The sequence below is a fragment of the Neolamprologus brichardi genome, chromosome 4, assembly GCF_056152115.1.
Source record: "Neolamprologus brichardi isolate AB-2024 chromosome 4, ASM5615211v1, whole genome shotgun sequence".
Classification (NCBI taxonomy): Eukaryota; Metazoa; Chordata; class Actinopteri; order Cichliformes; family Cichlidae; genus Neolamprologus; species Neolamprologus brichardi.
This window is the reverse complement of record NC_142107.1, coordinates 10294692-10322549: the sequence shown is the minus strand read 5'-3', so window position 1 is coordinate 10322549 and position 27858 is coordinate 10294692. Positions and strand designations below refer to the sequence as shown.

At 42.5% G+C, this 27858-nt stretch overlaps 1 protein-coding gene across 1 annotated transcript; it reads right to left on the bottom strand.

Moving 5' to 3' along the window:
• Positions 1-1422: 1422 nt before the first annotated feature.
• Positions 1423-27471, bottom strand: grid2ipa (glutamate receptor, ionotropic, delta 2 (Grid2) interacting protein, a). Its single transcript, XM_006791502.3, has 23 exons — positions 27035-27471; positions 25391-25644; positions 24968-25300; positions 24733-24887; positions 15000-15275; positions 13926-14011; positions 13777-13846; positions 13097-13393; positions 12643-12794; positions 11107-11268; positions 10548-10654; positions 10272-10419; positions 9211-9542; positions 5860-8307; positions 5637-5724; positions 5155-5244; positions 4821-5017; positions 4578-4733; positions 4195-4281; positions 3979-4108; positions 3686-3804; positions 3423-3587; positions 1423-2214 (listed from the first exon to the last, which is right to left on the bottom strand). The coding sequence occupies exons 1-23, from the start codon at positions 27114-27116 to the stop codon at positions 2134-2136; spliced, it is 6015 nt and encodes a 2004-aa protein (XP_006791565.1). The 5' UTR covers positions 27117-27471; the 3' UTR covers positions 1423-2133.
• Positions 27472-27858: the final 387 nt, after the last annotated feature.

Below are 27858 nucleotides of genomic sequence, written 5' to 3'. Positions count from 1 at the left end.
TTAATTGAATAAAACAAGCTTACCTTTCAGTACACCGTCACACTTTGTATCATTCCAGCTGGGCTCTCTGCAAGTCAACTTGTGCAAGCCAACCGATTCACAAATGTGTCACGAATGACTTGGGAATCAAAGCTTCTTCCACTTCCATTCCAAAAGATCAAACTCCACTTTTACCTCGTCCACGACACGGTGTAGTTAAAATGTAAGAGATTTATTACTCCACACAGGGAGGTCTTTTCACAACAGAGTCCCGTTGTCAGTAAAATAACTGTGATTGTTGAATGTGTTAAATGCATGTAAAATACACTAAAGATGTGGGCAGTGATAATATGCTATCAAAGTAACATTGAGATTGTGTGTGTGTGTTCACATCCAGGAGAGAAAAATGCAGATACAGGCTTATCTTACAAAGACAAATGCTCATAAACACTGCACCTCAGTAGCAAGATTAACTGGTTGCAGCAATGCCATGTGGAGCAGTAATCAGGTTGTAAGGACACGGGTATATGAGGTGTTTGATTTTGCCCTGGCATAAATACAGTCCATTCAGCATTCCTGTATAAAGACAGCTTAAGTTCTGAAGAAGACATTCACCCAAATGTGGATCTCACACAGCTCTTTATATTTGTCAGATTTAGATTACAATACAAAACACAGACTTAACACTTAGTAGGCCTTAAATGAACGCCAGTGCCTTAGAGGTTTACATTCTGTACTTTAGCCAGAACATTACAACTTATACCATTAGAAAACAAAGGTTTTATTGACTGCACACATGACTGTTACCGTAATAATTTGTCTTATGATTTCAAAAAATATTAGCTATAAGCTTCAGTTTTTACAAAGCACTGGAATATCTGAACAGCTGGTATACTGCATTATTAGTTGTGTGTGAAAATGATATCAAATGCTGCTACACGATATGATATTTCGCCCTCTCAGTGGTATAACTCTATGGTCCCATCATATCACACATTCAGTAAAAGAAATACTTGGGTAATACATTAAAGTAACAAAGTGCTTTATAAATTGTAGTGTATGTTTTCTTCATATTCTGTCTTATTATGTACAGTCCACACGCACAATATAATCCCTATTTACACTTTAATAGATATAACACCAAACAGTGGACTACAGTTAAACATTCATTTATTGCACAGTGCCCGCTGTAAGATCCACATAATCCCACTTCGGCAATCTGTTATCAGTGTCTTCGAGACTGGAGCCAGTGACACCTTTATATACGTACATGTTGGTAGGATAAGAAGTATAGGAGCAATGCAGAAACAAAATGAACAATCCAAAAAAGAAATAAATCCTACTGGTATATTGGCACGGTTTGAGATGGAAAATTCCACCAACAGTGACTTTGAGCCAATAATTCATATACACAAGTTGGTAGGGTCAGGAGTTAAGCATTATACAACAGCAATACAAAAAAAAAAATCTTACCACCACAGCTGGCATGGTAGAAAATGGAAAATTCCACTGAAACTAAAGGAGTGCTGCAAAGAATGCATCCTAAGCTGAGGACTTACTTAAGAAAACAAGCATCACTTAGTAAAGAATTTAGGTTACATTCAGTGCGGTGGGCACCTTAAAAAGGTCAAACTAATTCAAAAACTGCTTTTGTACTTTCATCTGAACCAACGAGTGTGAATATATTTAAATTAAATATCTATCTTTGGATCTATGTCTTAATCGTGGTTATGCCACAAAGATTTTATTAAATCATTGTCATACCGCACTATGCAGGTGCTCAATGACCTAAACTTAGAGGGCTTAGAGAAATATTGCTTAAACTATGCGATGTTACTGAGCGACTATCAAACAGCAGAGTTATCCTGAAGGTTAAACAAGGTTGCAGTCTACTGACTGGTCGTCATCATTGAAGATACATATAATATAGTACAACACTGGTCTAAAGCTACATTATCTGTCTTTGATGCCAATGCTTCTGCTTTTCCCTTCATCTAACTTGTTTTTTTTGCTTGGTATTGTGATGTGTGGTTTATGTGCTTGTATGTTAATGTATTTATATACTAGTATACGTATATAGGATGTTTGTGTACTTGGGTATACTTTGTTCTGTATGAACAACTGCATGTTGTAATCTCCACACGTGCATGTGTGTTACCAGGCCAGCGGGGAGGCCATTCGTGGACTCCTGGGGCTTTTTGGGATTTCAGCAACTTGCTGATCACTCAGAGCTCTCTGTGGCAAAGAAATGCAGAAAAACGATGATGCAGGATTTTCTTTTAATTTACTTTTATATACATCCTTTGTTTTTCCATGTAGTATTATTTTTAGTTCTTCTAACCTACTGCTTTGTTGCATGCATCCTGCTTATTGAAATATGTAATATTTCTAAATATATATTTTTATTTTTTGTGACAGTGCCTTATATGGACAAAAGTACTGGGCCACATGTACAGTACACCTGCAGGAGGTGCTCAGCCATGGAAACCTATGCCATTAAGCTCCAGGCGCACAGTTTTTGGCTGATGTTAATGATGGAGGTTGCACTGGTTGACTCTGCTCTTAACTTTATGTGGTCTGCCCCTTTGTAGCTGAGCTGCTGTGGTTCTTAAACACCTTCACTTTTCAATAACACCTCTTAGAGTTGATTGTGGAATATCTGGGAGGTGAGAAACTTCATGAACTGACTTATCCCAGAGATGTTTATAAAAAGCAGATGGTATGGGCAGGTACTTGATTTTATACACCTGACATCATAGACAAAGAGGTGTAGCCCTGTACTTTTATTCATGTGGTCTACACACTACATAGAAATGTTAATAAACAGATGTAAACAAAAAAAGATTAGTTAAAAGAAAGTTAGACAAGTTTGAAAACCACAAGCACAGCAAAGCTCAAAAAGAAAAAGCAACAGAGGAAAAAGGAAAAGCAAAAAGCTGCTGCACTTAACATACTGAACACTAAATGCAAATGATAGAAATATGCAAAACAGTGTTACATTTTTCAAAACTCTGCTTTTTTAAAATTTAAAGTATAGCATCTAAAACCTCCAATATCAAACGTCTGGCGGGCTGGAACACGTTAATGAATGCTGAGTGTTTACAAAGTGGCGCTGCTAGTTTACATCATGAAGCTCATTATCAGTGCTGTAACCTAGCAGAGTGCTTTTTTGATTTAATGCAGACAGTGCTCATTACTAAACAGAATGCACGGCCCTCTCTAAAAATAAAAACACTGGCAAAGCAGAAAATATAGCAAGTAATGAGGCAGTCATCAGATGATAACACAGTGCAACTGTTTATCTGCAACCTTTTAGGTTATGCATCACAAGCAGTTGAGCAAAAGCAACTGAGACAGCTGGGAGGGAACTACAAAGGAAATATGCTGCAGACGCAACAAAGATAATCATTTGAATGAAGAATGGCTCAATATTTCCTGCTCACCTCAAACTTGTTTATGAATTCGGCAAAGATACCAAAGAAGGCCTCGGTATTTGTGGCTTTGCCGTCTTCTCCAAAGTAGGAGGCAGTCTTGCTGAATTCTTCCATGGCTCTCTGTTGGAGAGACTCCAGAGACTGGATTGCAGGATGACTGTTTTCCAGGAAATTCTTAACACCATAGAGTTAAGGCACAAAAATGTTTAATCTTATTTACTACATAGTGTTTTCTTTGTCCCCTGACCCCAGTGGGGGGGTTTTAAGGATACACTCATGACAACAGCAAAGCGGTCCTCAGAGGTCGCAGGCATCTTCTGACAAGCTGAGCGAATCTCCTGGATTGTGGTATGAAGGTCATTCAGATCGGAGGTGATGTTCCTCTGGTTTACTAAAAGCAGGTGTGCGTGCGTGCAACATAGGAAACCAGAGGCAAGAGGAAAAAGATGCTCAGAGACAAAAAGCAGATCTAGCCAAAATGAAAACAACCACTTAAATTTGACAATCGTGCCAGTACATTTTTGGCACTCTCAACAAATGTTAAAAGGCAAATGTATGTATCTACCTTTTGCTGCAAGTGGAACCATCGTAAGATCTTTGGAAAAATCCAACACATCCGGGAAGTGTTGACATAACGATTTAACCAGGATATGCAGAAATGTTGACTTCCCGTCCACTGTTTTAGTTGTGCTCAGCTGCACGCGATATTGTGGAGTCATAAAATACACATGCAAGCCCATACATAAATACTCCATAATATGTTAAATATCATTCGGTGTACCTCTGTAAGGAAGTTGATCTTAAAGCCTGTAGTTTTGTTGGTTTTAGGCTGGCTGTTATTCAAGTAGTTCCCCATCGCCAACACAAACTAAACAGGGCACAAATTAGTAAACAGATCTGTTATTGTATCAACAGTAATTTATCTTCATTGTTAATTTTCACCCCTAGTTTATGAGTGTAATTTTTTTGCTCCCGTAATTTAATTTTTCATCTTCTTTTCTTTTTCTTTCACACAAAAAAAGACATAATTTAGCGAATGTCCTCCTTTGCTTCTACAGTGACTCTGTCTCTTATCAGTATCTCACAGACTAGTCAAAAAAGTATGTGGTATTTTCATGTGTTTCTAATCTACAGTGACATAACCTTTCTGAACATAAGGGCTACCTCTAGTATCTTAGCTAGCTTCTTGCTGGTCTTCAGCTCCATGGAGGCGTTGTAAATACAGTCATATGCTCCTTTCAGCTCCTCTGTCTTCTCCTGAAGAGAACACTTGAAGAGGAGGCACTGGAGGCGGGTCTGGTACTCCGGTACTGATAACATCTGATATATGCACAACAGGCAGATCAAGATAAATGCAAGATCAATGAAACTCAAAAGTAGCCCGGTAACGGTAAACCAGAACTGTACCTGCAGCACAAACTGATCTGGCTCGCTCAGTTTGCTGGGGTCCTGTCTATACTCTTCATATTTTTTGATCTCCTCTGCATCGGGGGCATATAGTAGCAGCTGTTTAATGTGGGCTGGCTCCAGCCTGTCTGTGGCCATGTTCATCAAAATCTGACGCAGTTCCCCTGGAGACAGCTTCAGGTGTGCTATCAGGATGGCTAGAGGCAGAAGATAATCATCATCAAAGTACTTAACTCTGATTCACAGAGCTACAACTATGGTTTCTAACTTTCATCTTGACATCTTAATTACAAATGACATTTGAAACATTTTTATTAAAGGCAGTCATACTCACAGGCATTGTAAGCTTTCTTATGGGACAGAATTTCTATAACATCTTTCTTCTTGAAGGTTTCTAGCTGAGGGCATGGTTCTGGGGCAGGCACTAAAAAATTAGACCGGGGAAGTTAAATGCCAAAATTTAGAAGGTAGGTGAGAAAGACTGGACAAACAGATTTAGTCTAAATTTTCCTTTTACATAGCTTACATTGATTTCTTAGAGGCAAATTATATAGAGTACAATGACAGATCAAGCCAAGGTCCTTCAACCCAAAGAGGAAGCTGCCTCATTCTTTGTTTAAAAATTCATCTCTGTATCCTTGGACTGTGATTAAAGACATCTAAAAACCTTAAGGTATAATGTTGTCTTCCCAACTAATGAATCACTAATCAAAGTATTTTTCACTCTTTATACTGGGCTTCCCTAACTCTTATGAATATTTAGCTGTGCACACAGATAAAAGCACTCTAGTTAGGCACACAGCCCCTTATACTCACTGGCGCTCTTCTGTGTTCCAAAGTGCAGCTCCAGATCCAGATACTTCACCATGTCATGCAGTTTTTCATAGTCAGAATTTGCTCCCAACTGTTAGAAACACAATTTTTTTTTTCGTTTAAAAAAGGTCTAAATGTTATAGTTTTGCAAAATATTTTACATTTAGAATTCTAAATCTAAACTCGGTGGCACTTTGAGAAGCTTTGGCTTCCAATCAGAACTCACCTGTCCCCATATTGTCCCTTCTGAGTTTTCCACCTGCTCCCAGCGCAGCCTCTTTACACTCATATGGTTGGAGTCCATTCTGGACAGACTAGGTCTTGGTAGAGGTGGAGGGGAGCAGGGTGGGGGGAGAGGAGGAGGTGGTGGGGGCTCTAGGTGCTCCGTGGGGTCAGAAAGAGAGTGGGGGAGGGACTGGGGCTGGCTCTGGCTGTGGGATTGTTTATGGTGAGGCTGGGATTGTGACTGGTGTTGAGATTGCAGCAAATGATGCGAGGGCTGTGACTGTGGGCGGGCAGTTTGGGTGGAGGACTGGACTTGGTGCTGTGACTGGGGGTGTTGAGGCAGTGGCTGAAAAGTGGAGAGGGTTGGTTGGTGTGGCTGCAGGGGTTGAAAGGTGGAGAGAAGGGGCTGGGGCCTGTGAGGCTGCTGGGGAGGGTGGATGACGTGAATCTGGTGCTGGTAGTCCTGAGGAGGTGGCTGTGGGGTCATGTGATGGATGTGGTGGATCTGAGGAGTGCTGGAATGGTGGTGCGTCTGCTGGATAGAGTGGGGTCTCTGGGGGGAGGGTTTTGTGGGCTGGGGGTGGTGGGTTTGGTGGATCTGCTGCTCTTGGTGCCTCCCCTGCACCGACACTTCAGTTTGATGATGGCCCTTTAGACTTCTCCTGCTCTGATGGGAGTGGCCATCCCGATTTAGCTGAACTGGGAGGGATGCAGGCTCTTGCTGGGTTTGATGCAGAAGCTCTGTGGAGGAGTGATGGGGCTTGGGTTGGTGCATTTGATGGGCCTGATGAAGAAGCTCTGTAGAGGAGTGGTGCGCCTGGGGTTTATGAATTTGATGGAGCAGCTCAGTTGAGGAATGGTGGGGCTGTCCTCGATGCATCTGGTGGGCTTGGTGGAGAAGTTCGGTGGAGGAGTGGAGAGGCTGTATTTGCTGCATCTGTTGTGCCTGGTGCAGGAGCTCTGTTGACGAATGATGGGCCTTGGATTTGTGCATTTGGTGGAGCACTTCTGATGATGAGTAGTGGGCATGGACTTGCTGCATCTGTTGAAGCATCTCAGCAGATGAGTGGTGGGCCTGGGATTGCTGCAAGTGGTGCAGCACCTCAGTTGAGGAATGATGAGCCGGGGCTTGGTGCATCTGGTGGAGCATCTCAGTTGAGGAATGGTGGGGCTGGGGTCTTACACTCTGATGACTTTGGTAGATGCCCTCTACGTACTGACCTTGTTGGCTGGGATGGCCTGTTGGTTGGGGTGACGGCTGGTGTGGGGGAGGCGCAGAACGGGACAGACGTCGGTGATGATGAGTCTGGTGGGCCTGCTGCTGCTGTGCTTGGCGCATCATGTAAAGAGGGTGGTTTGCATGGTGATGGACGGAGTCTGGAGAGGGAAGAGGAGGTAAGGACTGAAGAGGAAGAGGTGAATGGGCTTTCTGCTGCGTTGGCTGGGCAGGCATCGAGTGGTGGCTCTGGTAGATCTGGTGCAGCTGTTGCTCTTGATACGCTTGCTGCTCCTTATAGGCTTGTCGCTCCTCATAGGCTTTTTGCTCCTCATAGGCCTTTTGTTCCTGGTAGGCTTGAAGCTCCTCGAATGCTTTTTGCTCCTTGTAGGCTTGAAGCTCCTCGAATGCTTTTTGTTCCTTGTAGGCTTGACGCTGTTCATATGCTTTTTGCTCCTGGTAGGCTTGACGCTGCTCGTACGCTTGTCTTTCTTGGTAGGCCTGTTGCTCTTGGTACAACTGTTGCTCTTCAAAAGCTTTCTGCTCCTCGAATGCCTTCTGCTCTTCATAAGCCTGTCTCTCTTTGAACATTTTCTCCTGATAAGCTTGTTGTTCCTGCAAGGCCTGCTGCTCTTGCAGGAGTTGTTGTTCTTCAAAGGCTTTTTGCTCTTCATATGCCTGCCTCTCTTTATACGCCTGTTGCTCCTCATAGGCTTGCCTTTCCTGGTAGGCTTGTTGCTCTTGGTAGGCTTTTAGCTCTTGTATGGTAGCATGCACCTGTAGGTCTTCCCTTGTAGGGAGGACTTTATGCAAGGAGTGGCGTTTAGGTGGTGGATTACTGCGGGGAGGAGGTGGGGGAGGAGGGCCGGATTTCCGGCGGATGGGCACGTATGTTCTTGGGGAATGTTCGGGAGTGTAGCTTAGTTGCTGCTGCTGTTGCTGCTGTTGGTGCTGCGGTTGACTCTGTGCAGGTGCTGGGGGCGGAGGAGGCGGAGGTGGATCATTGAACTGGACTGGTGGGGGTGGAGGAGGGGTCATGGGGGGTGGGGGAATGTGATCAGAGGAAGATGAGTAGGTCAGAGATGAGGCATTTTCTTCTCCACTGCTGCTCTGGACATCACTCGGGCTGCTGAGCTCTGGAGCGACAAATCCTCCACTTTCTTCTTCATCCACCACCAAATCGTCTTCATTATCCTCATCCTCTTCATCTGGGAAGCCCATCTGCACAACATCCTGGCATTAACACCAATTACACTTCATTAGACCTAATGCCAAAGTGGATTTTTTTGGTACATTTGTCAAACTACAAGAGTTAACCAGAAATAAAATACATAAATTGGTAAGCAGGTTCTCTACAACCTCCTCAATGTATTTCAATGCAAATGCTGCAGTTAAGTTTTTAAATCCTTTACATGCTCTTTCATTTGAAGATTTATTTGTCAGGTCAACAACAGCTTGTGAACCTCTCTCTATGACACATATTATTCTATAAATTTTCTTTGATTTTAAAAACACCAAGGTCAAGGCAGTCCACCTATGAGAAAACCTTAAGTAAATTTTAATCATGCTTTATGCTTTATGATGTTGTTTGAAGTCACAGAAACAACAGAAATTCACTATTCTGGTCAAAGATAATTTCATAATACTGTAAAATAAAGCACATAGAACCCTTTAAAACATGCAATTCTTAGTCACAAAAATAAAGAAAAGACACATTTTATTCGTCTTTCATGCTGGATTGAGCAAATATGACATGTTGTACTGCAAAAATAAAAATATAAGCAGATAACATACTCCAAAATAGGAGCCAGAGGCATGAGACAGATTGACCCTATACAACAAGAGAGACTCTAAACTGGTAAACTGTTGAAATCTTATATTAAACAAACTGGGGAAACATGTCCCAGCATCTTTTATTACAAACACAGAACAATGTCTTTGTGTGTCCTGTGCTTTGTGGTCACAAAGGATTTAACAGGCATTTTATTTTACTGCATAAAGCACCTTGTAGAAATTAAAGGAGTTTTGATTACTGTGAAAAGTTAAACATTAGTTTTCCCAGTAGCGAAACAGTTACTTGATGATAATTTCATTTCAGTGCTTTGCAAAATTGGTGCAGTGTTAATGTGATTCTACCTCTTCATAGTCGTTTTCAGGAGTCAAGAAGTCATCGACAATTGCCACCCTCTGTCCCAGCTGCTCGCTCAGTGCATCCAGAAAGCGGTCTGTGTCTTCAGAGCGAGGCGGTTTGGAGAAGGTGTAACGGCGCTTGCTGCTGCGGTGAGCAGGGGGGCTCGACGGGTAGTCGGGGGGTTCTGGAGGTGAGGGAGGGGGACTGTCAAGGCTGATGTAAGGGTTGGACTCCCCACTGGTCTGGCTTGTTAACCCTGATGGATAGAACTGGGATTGTGGGGGGCTGGGGAGAGGCTCCGGCCAGGATGTATGGGATGAAGGGCCTTTGCGGCTACCTAAGACAAGGAAATGATACGTTGTAATGATGACAGCAGAATCTTGGCTTTCTTAATTATGTTTAAATGTAGCAGTTAAAAGAAATGTCTCTTTAATGATACCTTGCAGTCAGTGAATTATGAGAACAAATATAAGTAATGATTCTCGTGTTCATATTACATACAGTAATTACATTACTATCAGAGAAATCTAATTTTTGACTGACGGGTGTACTTAATGGTGATCCACCATCACCAAATATGTATGCAGCTCAGTGTTCAATGACAGCACTTTGTTACTGATGTAAAATTTTTAAATCGTCAGAGCCTAACCCAGTGTGATCCAGATTTAATTTGTGATGACTGCTCTGATCCTTCCCAAGTGGGTCATAAAAAAAGATAAATTAGCCCTCGGGAAAAGAATTTTTTGAGGAGATTAAATTTTGTATTTGTCTTAAACCTCTGCTCTGCTGTGTATTTATGTACAGCAGGAAAACAAATCTGTTCGTTTAACTCACACACACACACACAAACGTTACCTAGGTGGTTGCTAGGTAACGTGACAACGCCCAAATAATATGTTTCACAGATAAGAAATTTCAGGGCTCTAAGATGTACCTGTGTGTCAGGTTTGGGTGCTCAGCTCCTGATCATAAAGGAGGTTTTCATGATGTACAGACAGATGGAGATTTTGTGTATTAGAGTAAGATTCCACTCCAGCTCCAAACGCAAACGTCTACAATCAGCTACCTGTGTTAAGGTGTATCGTAGGGGATGCCGTGCGTGACGGAGGGTCCAGATCCAGCAAACTCTCAGGGGCAGGAGGCGGGCGACTCTTCAGAGACTTGGACCTCTTGGCTGAATACATGTTCTCCAGTTCAGCGTACACTGCTGACAGCTTACATGGTGAAAATGTGCAGACGAATATATAAATATATATATACTGGTTTGAGAATTCTTATTCTAACTCTTTAATTGCCATTATTATATGCATCTTGTCTCATTAAAATGGGCATGGCTACGTACATTAGTGAGGTTGTTGGGAGTTTCAGGGAGAGAGGTACCATCCCCTGACTGTCTCTCTCCTGGAGCTAGCCTCATCCCCGTCTCCAGTAATGGCTCTGCACGGTGGCCTATGATAACACAACCATTGGAAGAACTTAGACTCTTATGAGTGAGATAGACCCAAATATAGATTCCAGCTTTGCATGTGTTGTTAGTATTTGGGCTTTGGGTGGCTTGTGAGTTAGTGAGCAGAGTGAGTGAGATCAGCAAAGAGATATACTGGATTTAGACTGATGTTACTACATGACTGCATGGGATCATGTTAAATACATTAAATAATACATTAAATATGCAAATGTAAAAGCATGTAGTGATTTCAACAAAACTGTTCATATAAAAGAAGCTTGAAGAAAACTTAATTCTGATCAATAAGTAAATTTAAACAGGACCGTGTGGACAGGCACAATGATAACAATACCAGTGCTAATGGCGTCATGATCGTGATAGGAGTCAAGCGTGCCGAGGTGGTCGGGGTGTTAATGTTGCTGCTGATGATGACAGAGACAGTAAAGTTCAGTACCCATGCCCAAGTGTGTACCAATGACCAGGTCATCAGAGCTACGTCCCCTCACACTGCTCCTGTACGTGGTCCCTGTCACCCTCATGGAACTGCTACGGCGGTGGGGCTCAGGGACAACCTCGGGCTCCGGAGGAGGGGGAGGTGGTGGTGGTGGAGGTGGAACTGGAACACACACACATGTATTGGCAATGCAGGAGTGTAAGGGGCTGCAGCACCTGGGTTGATTGCATTTCACCGAACTAGCGATTCTATTTAAGATCCCCAAAAGTGACCCGTGATTATCGTCAGGACATACGTCTCTGCAGATTCTCAGTCATCCTGGTCATAGTAGTCCTAAGAGCTTGAAACGAAGTCGACTGACTTCTTTAAGTTGTTTGGAGATGTTCAAGAAGCTTCTTCAGTTCTTAAACCAAAAGACGGTGAGTCCCACAAATTGGAAAAATTGGGAAACTGTCTCTGAGGAGGTGGTCATTATGCAAGCCAAGCCATGAGTCATTGCTACAAGAGGCTTTGAATTAAACCACAGTGAGTGGCGTATTGATTCTCAGCCTTCCTATCATATGACCTGTTGAGATCACCTGACACAAGATGTGAATGGGGGTTAAGCTGCCTTAGATGGAATCTCAAAAATGCATTGTAGGTGGCTGACAGTTGGTGTCATAAGCATCACCTCTGTTCAAAGATGGTGATTCACAGCGGACATAGATGACCTCTTTTACTCCTCTTCTCGGTCCAAAATGTGAACACTGGCATCCTCAAAAGAGTGACCTTTGTCCTTTAGGTGCAGATGTACAGTTGAATCTTGTCCTGTCGAGGTGGCTCTTCTATGCTGTGCGATATGTTTATGGAGCGGCTGCTTGGGTTCTCCAATGTAGAGGTCTGAGCACTCCTCGTTGCACTGCACAGCATACACTACATTGTTTAGCTTGTGTTTGGGAGTTTTGTCCTTGGGATGAACCAGTTTTTGTCTGAGTGTGTGGTTGGGTCTAAAGTGCACTGGGATGTTGTGCTTCAAAGGAACTTTTTCTGCCCGATTCGTCCCGATCACCCCAAGTTTGTGTTCCAGAGGGTGGTGGGAGTCAAAGAGTAGGTACTGGTCTGTGTGTGTGGGCTTCCAGTAAACTTCCATGTTGAGGCTTCCATCCTCCGTAATACAACAGCACAGCCAGAAACATTAAATTATTATCTTTGTATTAACTTTGCATCTTCCCTGGGGAACTTGTGAAGGCTTTGAGTTCTTGAGTTTTGATTTTGACCCAGGTGTCACTGATGTATCTGTACCAGTGGCTAGGTGCTGTCTCTGTGAAAGAGCCAAGAGCTTTACTTTCCACTTCCTCCATGCAAAGGTTGGCTACAATGGGTCTTGCTGGCAGTCTCCACTGCTTCATTTGAAGGTATGTGAAAAGTGAGACCACATCAAAGGACACTGCCGTTTCATTAGAAGAGTCTCCATCTCACACACAAACACATTTTCATAATCCATATGTAATACCAAGTGTCATAAAAATGTAAACTACAACAAATTTGTGCACTTACCTGGGGATTTGTATCCAAGAAAACGTGAAATCTTGCTCTGGCAGTGTTCTTGCTCTTCATACGTAAGCAGCTGGTAAACAAACTGCCAGATCACCTGTTTTGCTGGAGTGTCCAGCACTGGGAACACATCCACGATCAGAGTGTCAACATTCCTGTCATTGAAGCACAGGCAACGGGACAGAGATCACCTGGCTGTCCAGTTAGAGGTCAAAGGAATTAGAGGGTAACAGGAACTCAGGTGTATGGCCATCATCTATGTAGTTGGCCCAAGTTATTGAACTGAACTGAAATCCAAACCCAAAACTTAATTTGCTTCTAGCTGAACAAAATATAACCATATTAATATATTACTAGCAATATTATTGAGTCACTAGCTTTCTCTGTCTCCCCCTTATACAGTACACAATCTATGGTCTCTATCCATACTCTCCTTCTCTCCCTGTGCTTTGCTTACCTATGCTGGAAGAAGTTCTCCAATGCTTTGCAGATTGTGTATCTCTCCTGAATGGTCAGCAGGTGCTCCAACTGCTGCCCAAAGGTGCGACCCTGAACCCTGATACTCGGAGGCAGAATCTCTGCCACCCACTGGAGGGAGCTGAGCACAGGAGAGCGGGCCCGTTCTGTAGGAACACCGCCTCCTGCAAGGTCCTGCTCTGCAAGGGTAAATGTAGGCGGCCCATCCTCCACTACCAGTGTGGGCATGGCACCGCTTCCCTGCAGCATGGACACTACCTTTTCATGCGAGGAGGTCCTGCAGGCAGACAGATGGTATCCAGGATGTAAAGGCATTTCTACCAGTTATTTAGTAGAAAAGCTAAAACTTAATATTTAGTGATGTCACTACTACTTATGTCATGTTGGTGGTGCACAAATAACCAGTAACCAATGAATGAAAAGTTGATTTGGGGGGTACTTTCTTGTCATATTTTTTCTTACTTCAGTCTTGTAATATATTCAAAGGCTCCAAATTTTACAAATGAAAAAATATCTTTAACAGTGGGACCAGAACAACATGTTTATGCTAACTTCCTATCACTTTTCTTCTTTTTATTTCTTTACAAGCAAATTGCTTTAGGATTTGCACTGTTTTATGCAAAAACATGCAAAGAATATGTGCAGTTTATGCAGTTCAACCTCATGTCCAGTCCATTGAGAAACAGGATGCGGTCTCCTGGTTTTAGACCGGCTTTGTCTGCAGGACTTCCTGAAGAACAGAGAAGGAATGACAGACAGTTTACCTATATGGAGTTCACATTGAAGTCCATTATCTGCTTCATTCTTACCAGGGATCACGGAGTCAATCCACACTGGAGCATGGCCTCTGAGAGTGAAGCCAAAACTCATGTTGCCCTTGCAAACTCTCACTGTCCTAAAGAAGCAAATTTAAGCTTCAGTTAACAACCATACTTAGAGCTCCTTTGTTGTAAAAGAAAAGCAGGTCACCTGAAATAATCTATCACATTCAGGGGCTAAATCAGCACGACTGTAGTAAATATTAGAAAACAGGTTACAAGAAAGCCCTCTTAAACTTTTAAACATCATTAAAATAACATCCAGTGGACAGAAACTTACAATAAATGGGGTAAAGTTCATTAATTGTCAAGCTCAGTGAATGTAGCCTTGAGTCACATAACATAGTTAAACATAGTTCGTCTGCCTTTTCTGAAAGAAGCTGAGCAGACTTCCATATTCAGCACACTATTTTAAATTCACATCCTGCATGAACAAGCCTACTTAAATATGGACAATGTGTCCCCAGGGAGCTGTATAACGAGGTGATCGGGAGTGTCTTGTGGCAGTTTACTTCCATAACTTTAGCAGAAGGTGAAAGGATGCTTAAATCATGTTTAAAGGTGTTTTTCAAACACCTCTCAGCATTAAATCTTTAAATGAGTTTATATGAGTGGAAAAGCGAATGACGTCAATTCATGATGAAAAACGACATCACTGCAGGAAAAGAGAGCAGGCGTGACTGTCCTAATAGGTTTATGTCGCCACTGGTTTTACCACTTAAGGGTCTATTTTTCACTGAAATCCTACATGTTCCAGTTTAAATAAATTCCATGCTTACACAGAGACGGCTGTTCAGGCAGTTTTGGGTTTTTTTTGGAAAGGTGCAGTGATCAAACATAGGAGGACAGACAGTTATTTAAAGAAACTGGCATCTTGAAGACTAAAAATGACATACACTGTGTAGCTGAAGCCAGCACACTCTGGAACTGATTAAATGTTAGCAGAGAAAATCCAAATTTCTTATACTGCTCATTATTTTTGCAGAGGTGGGACTTGTGCACCTCTTTCTTTTTGCTCTAAATAAACTTTAAGGAAAACCAAAATCATTGTTACTTAACACAGACCTGCAGTTTGTGGTGGTGCCACTGGAGTGGCCAGCTATGAGTGACGTGGTCTTGCGCATGCCTCGGGCAGGGGGTACCACACCTTCCTCTGCGTGGGTGCGTGGCACTGAGCTGGCGCGGGTGGAGACAAGAAGGCGTTCGGGGTGATCCTCGCTTCGGCTACGGCGAAGGTGGCTGCGGCTGGGGTCACTAAAGCTGCGCCCCTTCAGCCGGCTCATCAGGCTTTGGGAAACCACTTCGTCAAAACGCTCCCGGTGCTTCTTGGGAATGAAGATCCTGACAAACATTGTGGGATCAGAACAAACCCCAGAGAGACTGGATAAGCTTTTACAGCAAAGGAGGAGCAGTTTCCAGTTCAGCTTCTCTTGTGTTCAGTCAGTACCCAGCATTTTTTTTTTTTACATTTGTACAAGAGATCAGAATCATATATAATAAAAACAAGCAGTATTTCACCCCAAACCTTCCAAACAAAAATCAAGATTCTTTATACTAATGTCTCAAAACATCTGTTGTCCGAGGTATCAAAACTGCAGAGGGATTCTTGTTCTGATTACGTATTGCTCCAACAGCAGGATCCACTTAATTGGCTTAAAAATAGTTCAGTCCGTATCATCTCATGGGAGTGTCGAGGCAAGCAGAAAGAACTGGTCCAACATCTGAGTGTGTGTGTGTGTGATTTTCGTGAGAGTTTGCATGTGAGCGAGAGAATGAAAGAGACGAGAGACGAGCTTTGTTGTGTGATCCTGTCACATTAGCGGCTGCAGGTAAAAGTGTTCAGTATCAGTGACAGCTCACTGCTAATATACGAAATGTGAGGAAGCTCAGTGCCAGAGCCACCTCTGGGAGAAAGCACTTCATTCCCCCCCTACTACTCTTATTTTGCCCTCCCATCATCTACTCCAAATGTGGGGTTTTTTTTCTTCTTAAAGGAAAAGCAAACCCTCACATCAACTTGCCATTAAATTTAGTGTGTTAAAGGGTGTGATGTGCACCCAGTTTCCCCCGGTCTTTTGTATGTTTCATGCACAGAGATTAAAAATAACAAAACAGAGTTGTAATTTCTTTTTCAAATAATGAATCAAGCCAAAGAGAGCTCGTATTTCAGATGCACAACCTCTCAGAAGCTTTGCGTGCATCAAAAAACTTGCTGCTATTTATTTGATACAAATTTCTCCCTTTAATGCCTACATCATGAACCTGATTTTTTCCAAACTGCACAATACATTTTTAAGCAATACATTGCTAACAAAATTAGCCAAATACAGCTATTTATGATATATGGAAATTATTTTCTTAATTTGTCAGAAGAACACCCTATTTTCCAAAGATTTGAATTTTCTCACAATTATTTCATGGTTCAGGCTTTGAAGGGTTAAGATTCTTTAGCATCAGCTTTAAACACAGATAAAGAACCATTTTCTTACGGTTTCTACTCACACCCAAACCTGACATTTGCCACTGATCTTTTTAGATTGCTTGAAATGTCTGGTCCCATTAAACTCTCTTGCAGTCTTAGTGCTGTCTGCTGGTTTATATTTGGCCAATTATCTGCAAGAACAAGAAAAATGCATAACAAAGCAACAGAAGTGACCTAGAAATGGAAGAAATATTGCCAATAACTGTTTTGGAAAGTGTTTTATCGTGTGCTCCTTCTTTAAATATAGGGCGCTCCTCTGTTACACATACGCGCGCACCTCCCCGCCGCCTTTTCTCTTTTGCATATCTTCCTCCCCATCCTGCCTACAAAATGATGCTCCCTCGATTCTCAACACAACTCTCTCTATCTCTCTAACTTCACCGTGAATCTCCTGGGTGCTTCCACTGTTGCAGAGCAGGAAAGAGTGCTTTGTTTTTTTTCAGAGTGCACCAGTTCCAGTGTGGCTCCATGTACACAGCATAAATTCTGATTTAAATCGCAATAAGGCTCAGCGGCGCACTTTGGATTTCAAAGCTGTCACAGGTACATTTGGGAATATCGTTAGGAGGCAAAGATTAGATTATTCTCAGTTTTGTAGTTTCTTAAAAATCCTTGCTTATGTAGTGTGTTGCCTTCATACCAATATCTTAAGATGCAAAGCTGAGGGAATATAGATATTCACTCTCTAGAGAATTATTAACACAAAGTTATGACTCACTAAAACTTAAAGTTTTTTGCAAGTGCACACTGATATACACCAGACCATAGCTTTAATTAAAAACCAACCTGGAACACTGCACATTGATCGGTATCCTAAACCCAGCTATGCACAGGTGTTCCAAAAATACAGACTGAGACTTTTAAAACTTCTATAAATGAGGTCATGCACTCCCAAGCTGTATGTTAAACCACTACCAACATCCAGTGCTCATCATCCACAAGAATAAAACACTCAGTTTAATACAGTCTCTAGTTTTGTACTGTTGGTAAGACTTGTGACATTTATTTTGCTTACTGGTTGCACCTGCAGCTTTCATACGGTTTATTACATTTATACAAGAACAAATCTGCAATACATTTGTACGTATATTACAAGCATAACTCAAAGAGCACAAAGCCAGAAGCACTGCAAAATTACAGTTTGCTTTTCCACAGTGTCTCCTGGTACAGAAATTATTCCACCTTGACTCAAACACACTCACAAATACATATGGGAACTAACTGCTGATTCGCTGTATGTTTTTCAACCTCATTAACACTTAATGACTCTTGTGGTCTAACCCAGCCATGGACAGACTCGCAGCATCATCAGGTATTTTCCCTAAACTTGAATAATGGAAAAGCAGTCTGGATGCTTGCAGTCTCACTGACATAAGCCCAAACCCATGAATACACAATGCACTTAATTATAATCACTCTTATGCAAACCTTCTTTGTTTCACTGAAGAAAGACACACTAGATAAAGCAATGTTGTACATTTTTTTTTCTATTCACTGATGTCAAAAACTGATTTATAACTGTCAGTTACACTCATCATTAGGGAATAATGGAAACATGAGTGAGAGTGAGTGAGTTGAGGTGGTAAAGTTGCTTCGGTGACTCTCAGATAATTGGTTTTTCATGTAACCAAACAGTGTAGTATGCCAAGTGGCGTTCCCCATGGTGCAATCATGGGCCCACATTAACTTTATCAAAAGAAGCTCTCTTCACATACTTCACAGATACATTCAGAATTTACTGTTTTCATTTTTCAGAAATGGGAAAATAGCTACAGTGTTTATTAATGCACAGAACATTGTTGAAGACTTGTGTTGAGGCTCATCTGGAAAATGTAGCTGAAATACAGAGTCTTTACAAAAGATTCAAAGACTGTAGAAAACATATTGTGCCAGTCCAGAAAATAACAAGTAAATACATGTCCACTTTCACCACAACCATGAGGTCTTCCTCTTTTCCTCCTGCCTGGCAGGTCTATTCAACATCATTTGTCCAATATATTCACTATCCCTCCTGTGTATTTGTCCAAACCATCTCACCCTTGCCTCTTTAACTTTGTCTCCAAGTCACACTACCTGAGCTGTCCCTCTGATGTACTCATTTCTATTCCTGTTCTCTCCTGAACAGCCCCAATAAAATTTCTGAGCATCTTCAACTCTCCCTACCTGTTTTCTTTTAATGCCACCACCTCCAAACCATACATCATAGCAGGTCTCACTACCATTTTCTAAACCTTCCCTTTCCCTTTTACTGCTTTCTGTAGCATGTTGGGACAACCTCCTCAGTGTTATCAGTGACACAAATTCTTTCATAGGTAATGCTTCATCCACCTAAATTCGTGTTAATTATGAACCCAAAAAGGTGTGTATGAGGGTGACAATGATTAAGTGCACTGTGTATTCATGCAGCAAAAAGTCAACTCTTCCCTGGAGGGCAGCAATGTGTTCTTCTGTAACACCAGATTGCTTGGTACTGCTATTCCAAGGACCATGCTCCAGTTATAAACAGCAATACATAAGAGAAAACAGTATCCAGGGGTGGCTGTAGCTCAGGTGGCAGAGCGGATCAGCCACTAACCAAAAGGTCGGTGGTTCAATCCCAGGCTGCTCCAGTCTGCATGCCAAATATCCTTGGGCAAGATACTAACCCCGCTCTCCGATGCATCCATCGGAGTGTGAATGTGTATGAATGTTAGATACTTAGCACTTAAACTTAGAAGTGCTTGTGTGATTGGGTGAATGAATTAGCTGTATAAAGCGCTTTGAGTGCTCGGACAGAGTAGAAAAGCGCTATATAAGAACCAGTCCATTTACCATTTACCATTATCCATCCAAGCCAGCAGAAAGCCAGAGTGACAAAGAAAGAAAAAGTAGGAAGAAAAGGAAAGACAGACAAGCAGGAGCTGATGAAGTAATGGCAAAAAATGGAAAAGAGACTGATATGAAGACATGAGCTGTAAAATCTGATAGTGTCATGAGACTAGGAAAGAAAGAAGGCAGAAAACTAGAGCTCTTTCTAGGCCAGGGTCATATAACTATTGGGAATGAAGTTGTATGTTCTGCGCTTACACCCTATGTAGGCCATTCAACTTTCCTGAAAAACAGTCATACATCACCATGGTTCCCCGGACAAACGGAGTTGGGGGAAATACAAAACAGAATGGGGACAGTTTTTACACGTTTATCACATTTCATTCTGTCAGTTATTGGTTTCTTTTGCTGTCATCACCTCTACTCCCTCTCTACATCCCTGTACTGTAACTCCACTGAAACGATCTGACCTACGTCAAAGAAACTTCTACTTTTCTGTGAAAAAAAGAAAAAAAAGTTTAGCCTAGCCAAAACAAGTGAGCAGAAACTTCAAAGCTTCCCTCCAGTGAAGCTGGATGTAGGCCTTGGGATGCCCTCAATTATAAGGAGGGCGAGATAAATCTATAATTAGGTCTGAGGGAGGGGTGGATCAAGGACATGATGCACAGAGGGATGAATGACAATTGCAATCAGCTGGGAAACTCAGTGCAAGAAAACCATTATTATCATCATCATCAGACCCACTTCTGATCAGCTAATTTAACAGCTGGGCCAAGTATGAATCTGCAAACAGGAATCACACTATGTGACACGGTGAAGTTAAAATAAAGAGTGAAATTAAAAAGCCTCCAAAAGAAAATGCGAAAGTGGTTGTTGGGAGATGTCAAACTGAGTTTTGCTAAAATCTAGAGGTTTTCTCATCCCAGCTGGAATCTGATATTTCTAGTTTTGACATTTTCACATGCTAACACAAAGTGTAAAAATGATCATCATTACACACCTTGATAACAAGTCCACCAGATATAGTTGCACAGCAGCGCTCCAGCAACTTCAAATACAGCTCAGCACAACAACACAAAGCACAGTGAATACTGTTCTGAGATCAAACAAAAAGTGCCATACCGAAAGTGTCTGGAAAGGCTCCTATCCCTTCCCATGGCTCTTCAGGGCTTTGAGGAAGTGTCTGAGCTCAGTTAAGCAATGCAAATGCCTCCCCTCTGTCTCAGTTAGTCCCCATCTAGTTTTGAACAAACAACCCTCCTGGACAAAGGAGAAAGGAGAGAAAGATGAGAAACGCAAAGGTGTCCTGGATCTCAAAGGTTCCTGCTGCAGGCTCGGAAAGCAGCCAGATGAAGAACGAGACCAAATGAGAGAGAGGGAGGGAGCAAACTATAAGAGTGGCTGTGGTTTAAATCCTTCCACACCTCCAAAACATCCTCAGGCAGCATCATTAGCTCTTCTCCAACTTCATGTTTGGGGGAGCACTCTTTGTGCCTTCCCATCCTTTATCCTCGTCTTCCACAGGCACCAAAAGACAGAAGCAAAGGCTCGAGGTCAACACAGGACTGTCTTCGTGGTCTCGGTTAAAGGATAATCCTCAGTATTGACTTGTCCATCATTCAGCAGTGAGAGGTAGTGAGTGACAAATCTTCTCTTCCCTCAGTGGAGGAAAGAAAGAATGACAAGAACAGAGGAGTAAGTGAGGAGGGAGAGAGGAGAGAAGTGGAGAAGAGTGTGGAGCCCCAGTGGAATTTCATAGGCAGGTCAGCACAATGAAACTGTAATGTGCATAAGTGAACATGCAGGAAGTTTGGCAGTTGTGACTGTGTGATTCATCCCTATTCATTACATGTATGCTAGGTAGGAAATGTATCCAAACTGGTGCAAAAACTACCAGAAAAGACTGATTCATAAAGCAGAAGCTGAAAACATTTTGGCACTCAAACACAAACGGATGTGAAAGTCTAATTAATTCACACCTTTGAAGTCTATATATGGATGCAGTGTCAGACAAAGGCTGACACTTCACTATACTCACAAGTTATCAAAACACTGCACAACCGCATGAACAAAAGAGCTAATAGGTACTCCCAGCTTGTCGCTAATTTCAATTGTCAAGCACTTGCTGACCCCTGGGCTTTACAGCATTTAAGAATTGACACCGGCAAGTGCGCCAGAAACCTAAGAGAGACTTTATTAAAAGAAGTAGGCTGCTTAAAAATAGAACACATCCTTTGGGAGGAGGGGAGGCAAATCAGCGATGGGGACAGAAGCAGACTGAGCAGCGTGTGGCCCAGCTGGTCAAGTTTTCGCAAGGCGGACAAAAGAAATAGTTTCATGAGCTGTTAAGCACACATCAGATCCTCTGACACAGACCTCTCATTATCAGAGGAAGGGTGGGTGGAGTGTTCTCACATTCGTGTGTAACACACTCATGCATGTGCATGAGTGTGTGAGGGCTGTCGTAGTAAGTAACAGTGATTGAGGGACACAGACCGGCAGATTGGGTGGCAGAAGGAGAGCAAACACTTGATTCTCCGCGCTCAGAACGACGACACTGGCACCAGGCTCATGACGGAGCACACTAATAATCGTATATCTCGCTGTCGGGCATCTTAATTCCTTAGTCAGCGGCTTGGATTCCCAGTACAGCTTTTCAGATCACTGCGATTAGGAGTTATAGCACAATCAGTATACTTAATGAGACAAAAAAGGCATTCAGTATCAGCAAATTCAGGCTAGGGTAACAGCTCTGAATAGCTTCGTCATGCTGACAAGTTAAATGCAATAAATGGGGAACACAGTTTACTAGTTAGCACCAAAATGCATCTGAAGTTATAAGAAAGGTCACAAGCAAATAGCTGAAATTATGACAATTCATTGTGAGGGGACCATGCACTAAATTTTGTGGACCTTGTTCTAATCTGGAGATTTTTCACTCAAAACGAGCAATGTAAACCTCGTGGTTTTAATAAAAGATGCTCACTGGAAAGTGAAGCCTATAAACTGCAGTCAGAGGGCTTTTTCATGGGGAACCATGAAAGTCTGAGCAAAAATAGCTAAGAAGAGATTGCATTCATATTACAAATTTCATTGTCCACAGAAACTGTTTACATCAACCAACACAGCGCCTGAGGCACAGCTCCTGGAAGCACAACTCCATACGGCTCCCACCACAGACAAACTAAAGATTCAGCTGAAACATAAAGACCTTTCTTCTAAATGTGGAATATAAAGTTTATTTTTAGCCTTTCTTGAGACTACAAACTCAAACAAAACCCTTTCAAATCTTTTTTTTAGCATGTAGGCAACATAACAGGCAGACACAAAGACAAAAGCGTGGAACGTAGCACATATACATCAAATCCTTTCAAGGGTATAGCATTCCTGATTAAGCACCACAGTATGGAATTGTGGGTAAAAGAAGGTAGAGTTGATTTTTTTAAAGACAGACTCAGACAATTATTGTTAGAGTTATTGCTGAAAGTGAGAAAAACAGCTCAACAGTCCTCAGTCCTCTATGGGTACAGCTAATGCATAATTGATGGCTCTCCTGTGGACAACAAACATTGCAAAGCATTTGTTTTTCCCAGGCAGCTTTCTAAGGATGGAAATGAGCCATCAGTGCTGTGAGACAGACATCTGTGTTCAAATGAAACTGAGACGGCTGGACAGCAGCTTTGTTTTTTAGCTGCAGGTAGAACAGATCCGTCACCCCAAAAAAAATGAGGCACAGGGAAAACTCATCACTAATTGATTGTAACAAGTCGGCTGTCATAGAGTGCTTTAACAGCAGTGCCGTTTACTTGATGACCAATCAGAAATGACCACACACGATAGATGCCAAGGAAGGCAAACTCGATGACCAGTTACATGCTGAAAACGCTCTGAAAATTAATCGTGACAAATTGTTCGATACTCACCTGAGACAGCAACTCATAATGTCTCCCAGTATGGAACTTCAAAGCCACGACTGTGTGGATGGAGACTGAGCATCTGCATGTTTCACTGTGTGTTACTATGTGTGCAAAATCTCATCCACCGGCAGCAAACTGGCTGTAGCAGCTAAGAGCTGTATGCAGAGGAGGGAATAAAGAGCATCCAGTAATGTGATCCACACAAAAAACTGGTGCGTGTATCAAAGAGTGCATCACAGCTGACAGGGAGATGTGGGAAAGAAAGAGACCAAGCGAGAAAAAAACAGAGTGAGAGTGAAGTGAGCAGAAAACACAGAGAGAGCGGAAATGCAAGTGTGTGCAGCGGTGTTGTGTTTTGGGTTTTGATTTTCCAATGATTGCTGAGAAGGAAGAAATGCAATATTCGGCGGTCACACTTCTAATCATACGCTTTTTGCATACTATACCTGAGGTGGGGAGAAACAGAAGAGTGACATTCAAGCACCCTAGAGCAGAAACTTATTTATGTGTGGTTTTGACGTGTCCCTGACACAGTAAAATGCTGAAAGAGCAGGGGTTCCTATGGCAATTCACTAGGTTTTTCTTGGTTGTTGCTGTATAAGGTTATACTGTATAACTTTACCCAATATGACTATAACTCCATCTACAAGCAGAAACAGTAATTTCAGCTATTTTTGTTTTGGACCCAAAAATAGGTTCATGATCACTTGAAGATGCAGTGTTGATTACTTAGAACGTGTCACTATGTTGTTAATAAACCTGGGTCCCTATGATTTGTTAATCTTTTACACTTAAGTATGGCACCAAGCCAGTCACATACAAAGCTTCAGAGCCATCGAAATATCTTCTTAACAATGTAACAAATTCAGGGTTGCAACCAGGGTGAAGCCTATCCTAGCAATCACAAGCAAGAGGCAGGGTACAGCAGTCACACAGCACTGTTCACAAAAACAATAAAATAAATAAGAAAATGAAGTGCCATAATAGCCGATAAAAAGGCACCGTAAGACACGATGAAATAAACAGGTCTTTTAAAAATAACTGAATAATAATGATTCAATGAAATTCCCTGTAAACTGGGGAACAACTAACAAATTCTGAGCCTGTGAAGACAGCGAGCAGCAGTGTATTTTGTAAGAAGCTGAGATAAGAAAAAAAAAGGCTGTTTAGTGCTCTGTATGTAAATACAAGAATTTCCTGAAACATATTAGAACCAATGTAAAGACTATAAAATGTGAGTATGTGAGCTTGCATTTTATACAGCTTGGAGTAGTGAAAGAGATGATAATAATCCACGTCTAAATACTAAATATCATATCAGGTTTGTCTTTGGTCTGAAACCAGATGTAAAAATGATCAGAACTGTGTTGCACTGTGAGTCTCCCCCTCATTGGTATTCCAGGGACATCTAAGTACGGGAGGAACAGTTTTAAGAAACTCCCATGTTTCTGAGAAAGTGTTGTTAATCACTGCATAAGAAGAAGTAAATCATTGAAGCCAATCTTCTTGAAAGATGCACATGGCATTTAGTCAGGCTTGTTTTACCCCCAAGTCTCTCTCTGATTGCATATCTGGGTGAATGAATAGCTACCTGACACTGTCAATCAGTTGCTGATGCTCCTCTGTGATCAGAATATCAGGCAGGGCCTCAGCCAGGCTCTCCACATCCCTCTCAGCAGCGTACTGCTTTAGCACCTCAAACAGCTGTTCCTTCACATCTGGCTCCTCTCCTAACACGTCCTCCACCTGACAGAGAAAGAAAAAAAGGCATCATTAAATATGTTAAGTTTCAATTCAAAACATGCAGAAAAATGATAGAAAGTTACTTTTTTATTGAACTCCATGGCCTTGTGGGCCCGGCTCTCCCTGACGCTATCCCCGCTCTGTGACAGCACCCTCATGCTGCTGCTCAGCCGCTTGGGTCGACGAGCCATGCTGAGCACACCCAAACGCAGAGGTCGTCCCTGAGCTGCTTTTATCATGGCGGCTGCTGTTTCGTGGTGCTTCACTGGAATGCCGTTGACCTCCATGACATAGTCCCCTGCCTTGAGGCCACTGCGGCCAGCTGGACCATTAGGCATGCAGTCCTCAACCATTAGTGGGCTGTCTCCCACAATGGTGAAGCCAAAACGGCCATCTGGGCCAGGGTTGATGTCAATCTGAGAGGGCAAAAAATGAATAAAGTTTGCCACCTTTGCACCGTCTTCACCATTGTAGAGCTGAATGTGGGTTATTGACTTTCAGCTGACCTGTTCAATCCGTGACACCACCCCGATGCTCGGTGGGACCGTCTTGAGGGTCTGAGCCAGAGCGATCAGCGCCGGTGTGCTGAGGTTGGTCACATCCTGGCCCTCTATGTCCACCACCTGGTCACCAGGCTGTAGGCCAGCCAGGTAGGCACTACTGCCTTCTACAACAGACAGGATATAGCTGGGCCCAGTGCCTCCAAGTCGGAAGCCAAATGCCTCTGGCCAGTTCTGATTGGTGGCTGGGAGGCCGAGGTCTGGATAACAGAGAGAGAAATAAAACTTGGAGAGACGCAAAGAAATAGCTTATTTATACATTTCTTGGGCGGAATTAGGTATTAACAGAGCAAAGCTTCAGACTCAAAGATGGTTATATCAATAGGCACTTTACGAAGGGGTGAAACCATCTCTGCTTTGCTGCTTATCGCATGTTCTGAAAGCATAAAAAGAGCATTGCTAATCTGATCCAAGCTCCTAATACAGTGGAGATGGTTGCGAGCTGTAGAATAGAGGTCAAACCGACTGTTTAAATGGGCCAACTGAGATATGGAGCTGCTTGTAGCTGTAGCAGCAGGTGCACTGGTCTATTTAATGAAACCGCAAAATTTCAAGGCACTCTCTCTGTTTTAGAAAGATTGACTTTTAATAAACCAAAGGAGGTTATTTATGCCTGCTGCTATCTAGCCCACATGTCAAACCAGCGGCCTTCCCCTGGTCACTGGCCTCATTAAGCTGCTGTAGGTCTCCCAGTAGAATCACTCGTCTTCCACAGCCATCCGAATGCATCGAAGATATATGTAGGACATTATTGGGACTGTTAAGTGCACTTTGACTTTACGTGCAGATGCTTTTATTTTGTTCCAAAATCTTTGTCTATGTTCTTGTCTTTTGCAGCATCCATATTTGTATTTGTATTACAGTGTTGCTTATTAGGACCAGCTAATTTGTACATAGTTGTCATGTATGTGGCCAAGATTGAAAACTTAGATGCAAGTTATTTGATCAAACAGTGATCAAATTTCCAAGTCAGTGCCGCTACTCCATGAAAAATATAAATTATGACATCATGGTCCCAAGGCAGAAAACCGGAAAGGAAAACACATTATAAAATATTTACCAATCGCAACAATCAGCACCAAAGAATTGTTTTTCTTCTTGCAAATGATTCGTCTTGTAAAGACACAGAAAAGAAAAGAAAGAAAGAAAAAACACTAATTAAAAAGCGCAAATTCTCTGCAAACCTTTGTAAAGTAATCTGAAAATGTCAGACTCTACTTCAAAAGAAGACATAAAAAAAAACAGATCTTACCAGAGCACAGGGATGAATATTCAGGGCGGTGAATATAATACATATATACAGACTCAAAAACCCACAGAGTTTGATCTCAGAAACAAACAGTAGCTGATTAAGGCTTTAAAACAGACTGGAAAATCGCTACTACTGAGATGTGAATCGTAATCCTCTCTCCCTGCAAGAACATAAGTGGCACTATCGAGACTTTCTTGTCCTCTTCTCTCCAGCTTGTGACACAGATACACATCTGAGCTCCAGGTCCTTTTAAAGCTTCCCTCTTTATCTGACTTCCACTAGATGAAACACCTCGGGAATAGCATAAAAATAATTATCATTCTGAGAAATAGACTTACAGAAATCTTTGGAGGCACTCCGAGTTCCCGACTTGCTCTGGCGCAGGGAGAAGCGGCCCTTTCTGCTCAGGAAACGCCTCATCCTTGCCCGGCTTGCGGCAGGGCACGTTCCAGCCAGCCTATCTTCACCCCCAGCTTGGGGGCCGATGCAGCCAAAGAGTGTCCCAGGACACCCTCACGCTGCTCCTCACCTCAGCTCACTACCTCCAAAGGCTTCTACCCACGTAAGTAAATCAAGTGTACCTGAGAGGTCACATTTGGAGATTACGTAGGCCAGTGCCTCCCCCTGTTCTCAGAGAAGTAGCAATCTGAGGCAGTGGTGGTGGAGGCTGGAGGAGAAGGGAGAGTGTCTGAAAGTCAGGTTCTCCATCCTGGGTGAAGCAGCCTCAGTCCAAACCCTGTGGCTGACGATCAGGAAACTGGGACATGCACACTTGGTCCTGAAATGGTTCTTTGCGAGAAAAGGTACAGCGAAGCCCCATTTTTCTATAAATACCTTTCTCTCTCTCACTCCCAGCCTCTCTCTGTCTCCCTCTGTAGCTCATGTGCATGAGGCCCTCTCAGAGGGCTGAGGAATGACCCAGAAACTGTAGAGTATGAGCCAGGGACACGTCTCTGATTATAGCATCTGTGCTAACCTTGCTACTGGAGCACTGGTTACAGAGATGGAGCCTACAGATAGGCTCAAGGTTATACACACATCAAATACAACAGTGTTTTTTTTTTTGGGCTAAGCCAATCATCCACAGTGAATTTGCCACAAGACCACAGGGCTAATGGATTAATAGATCCAGTTTGTCTCTGTAGGAATTGTGACAGAACAG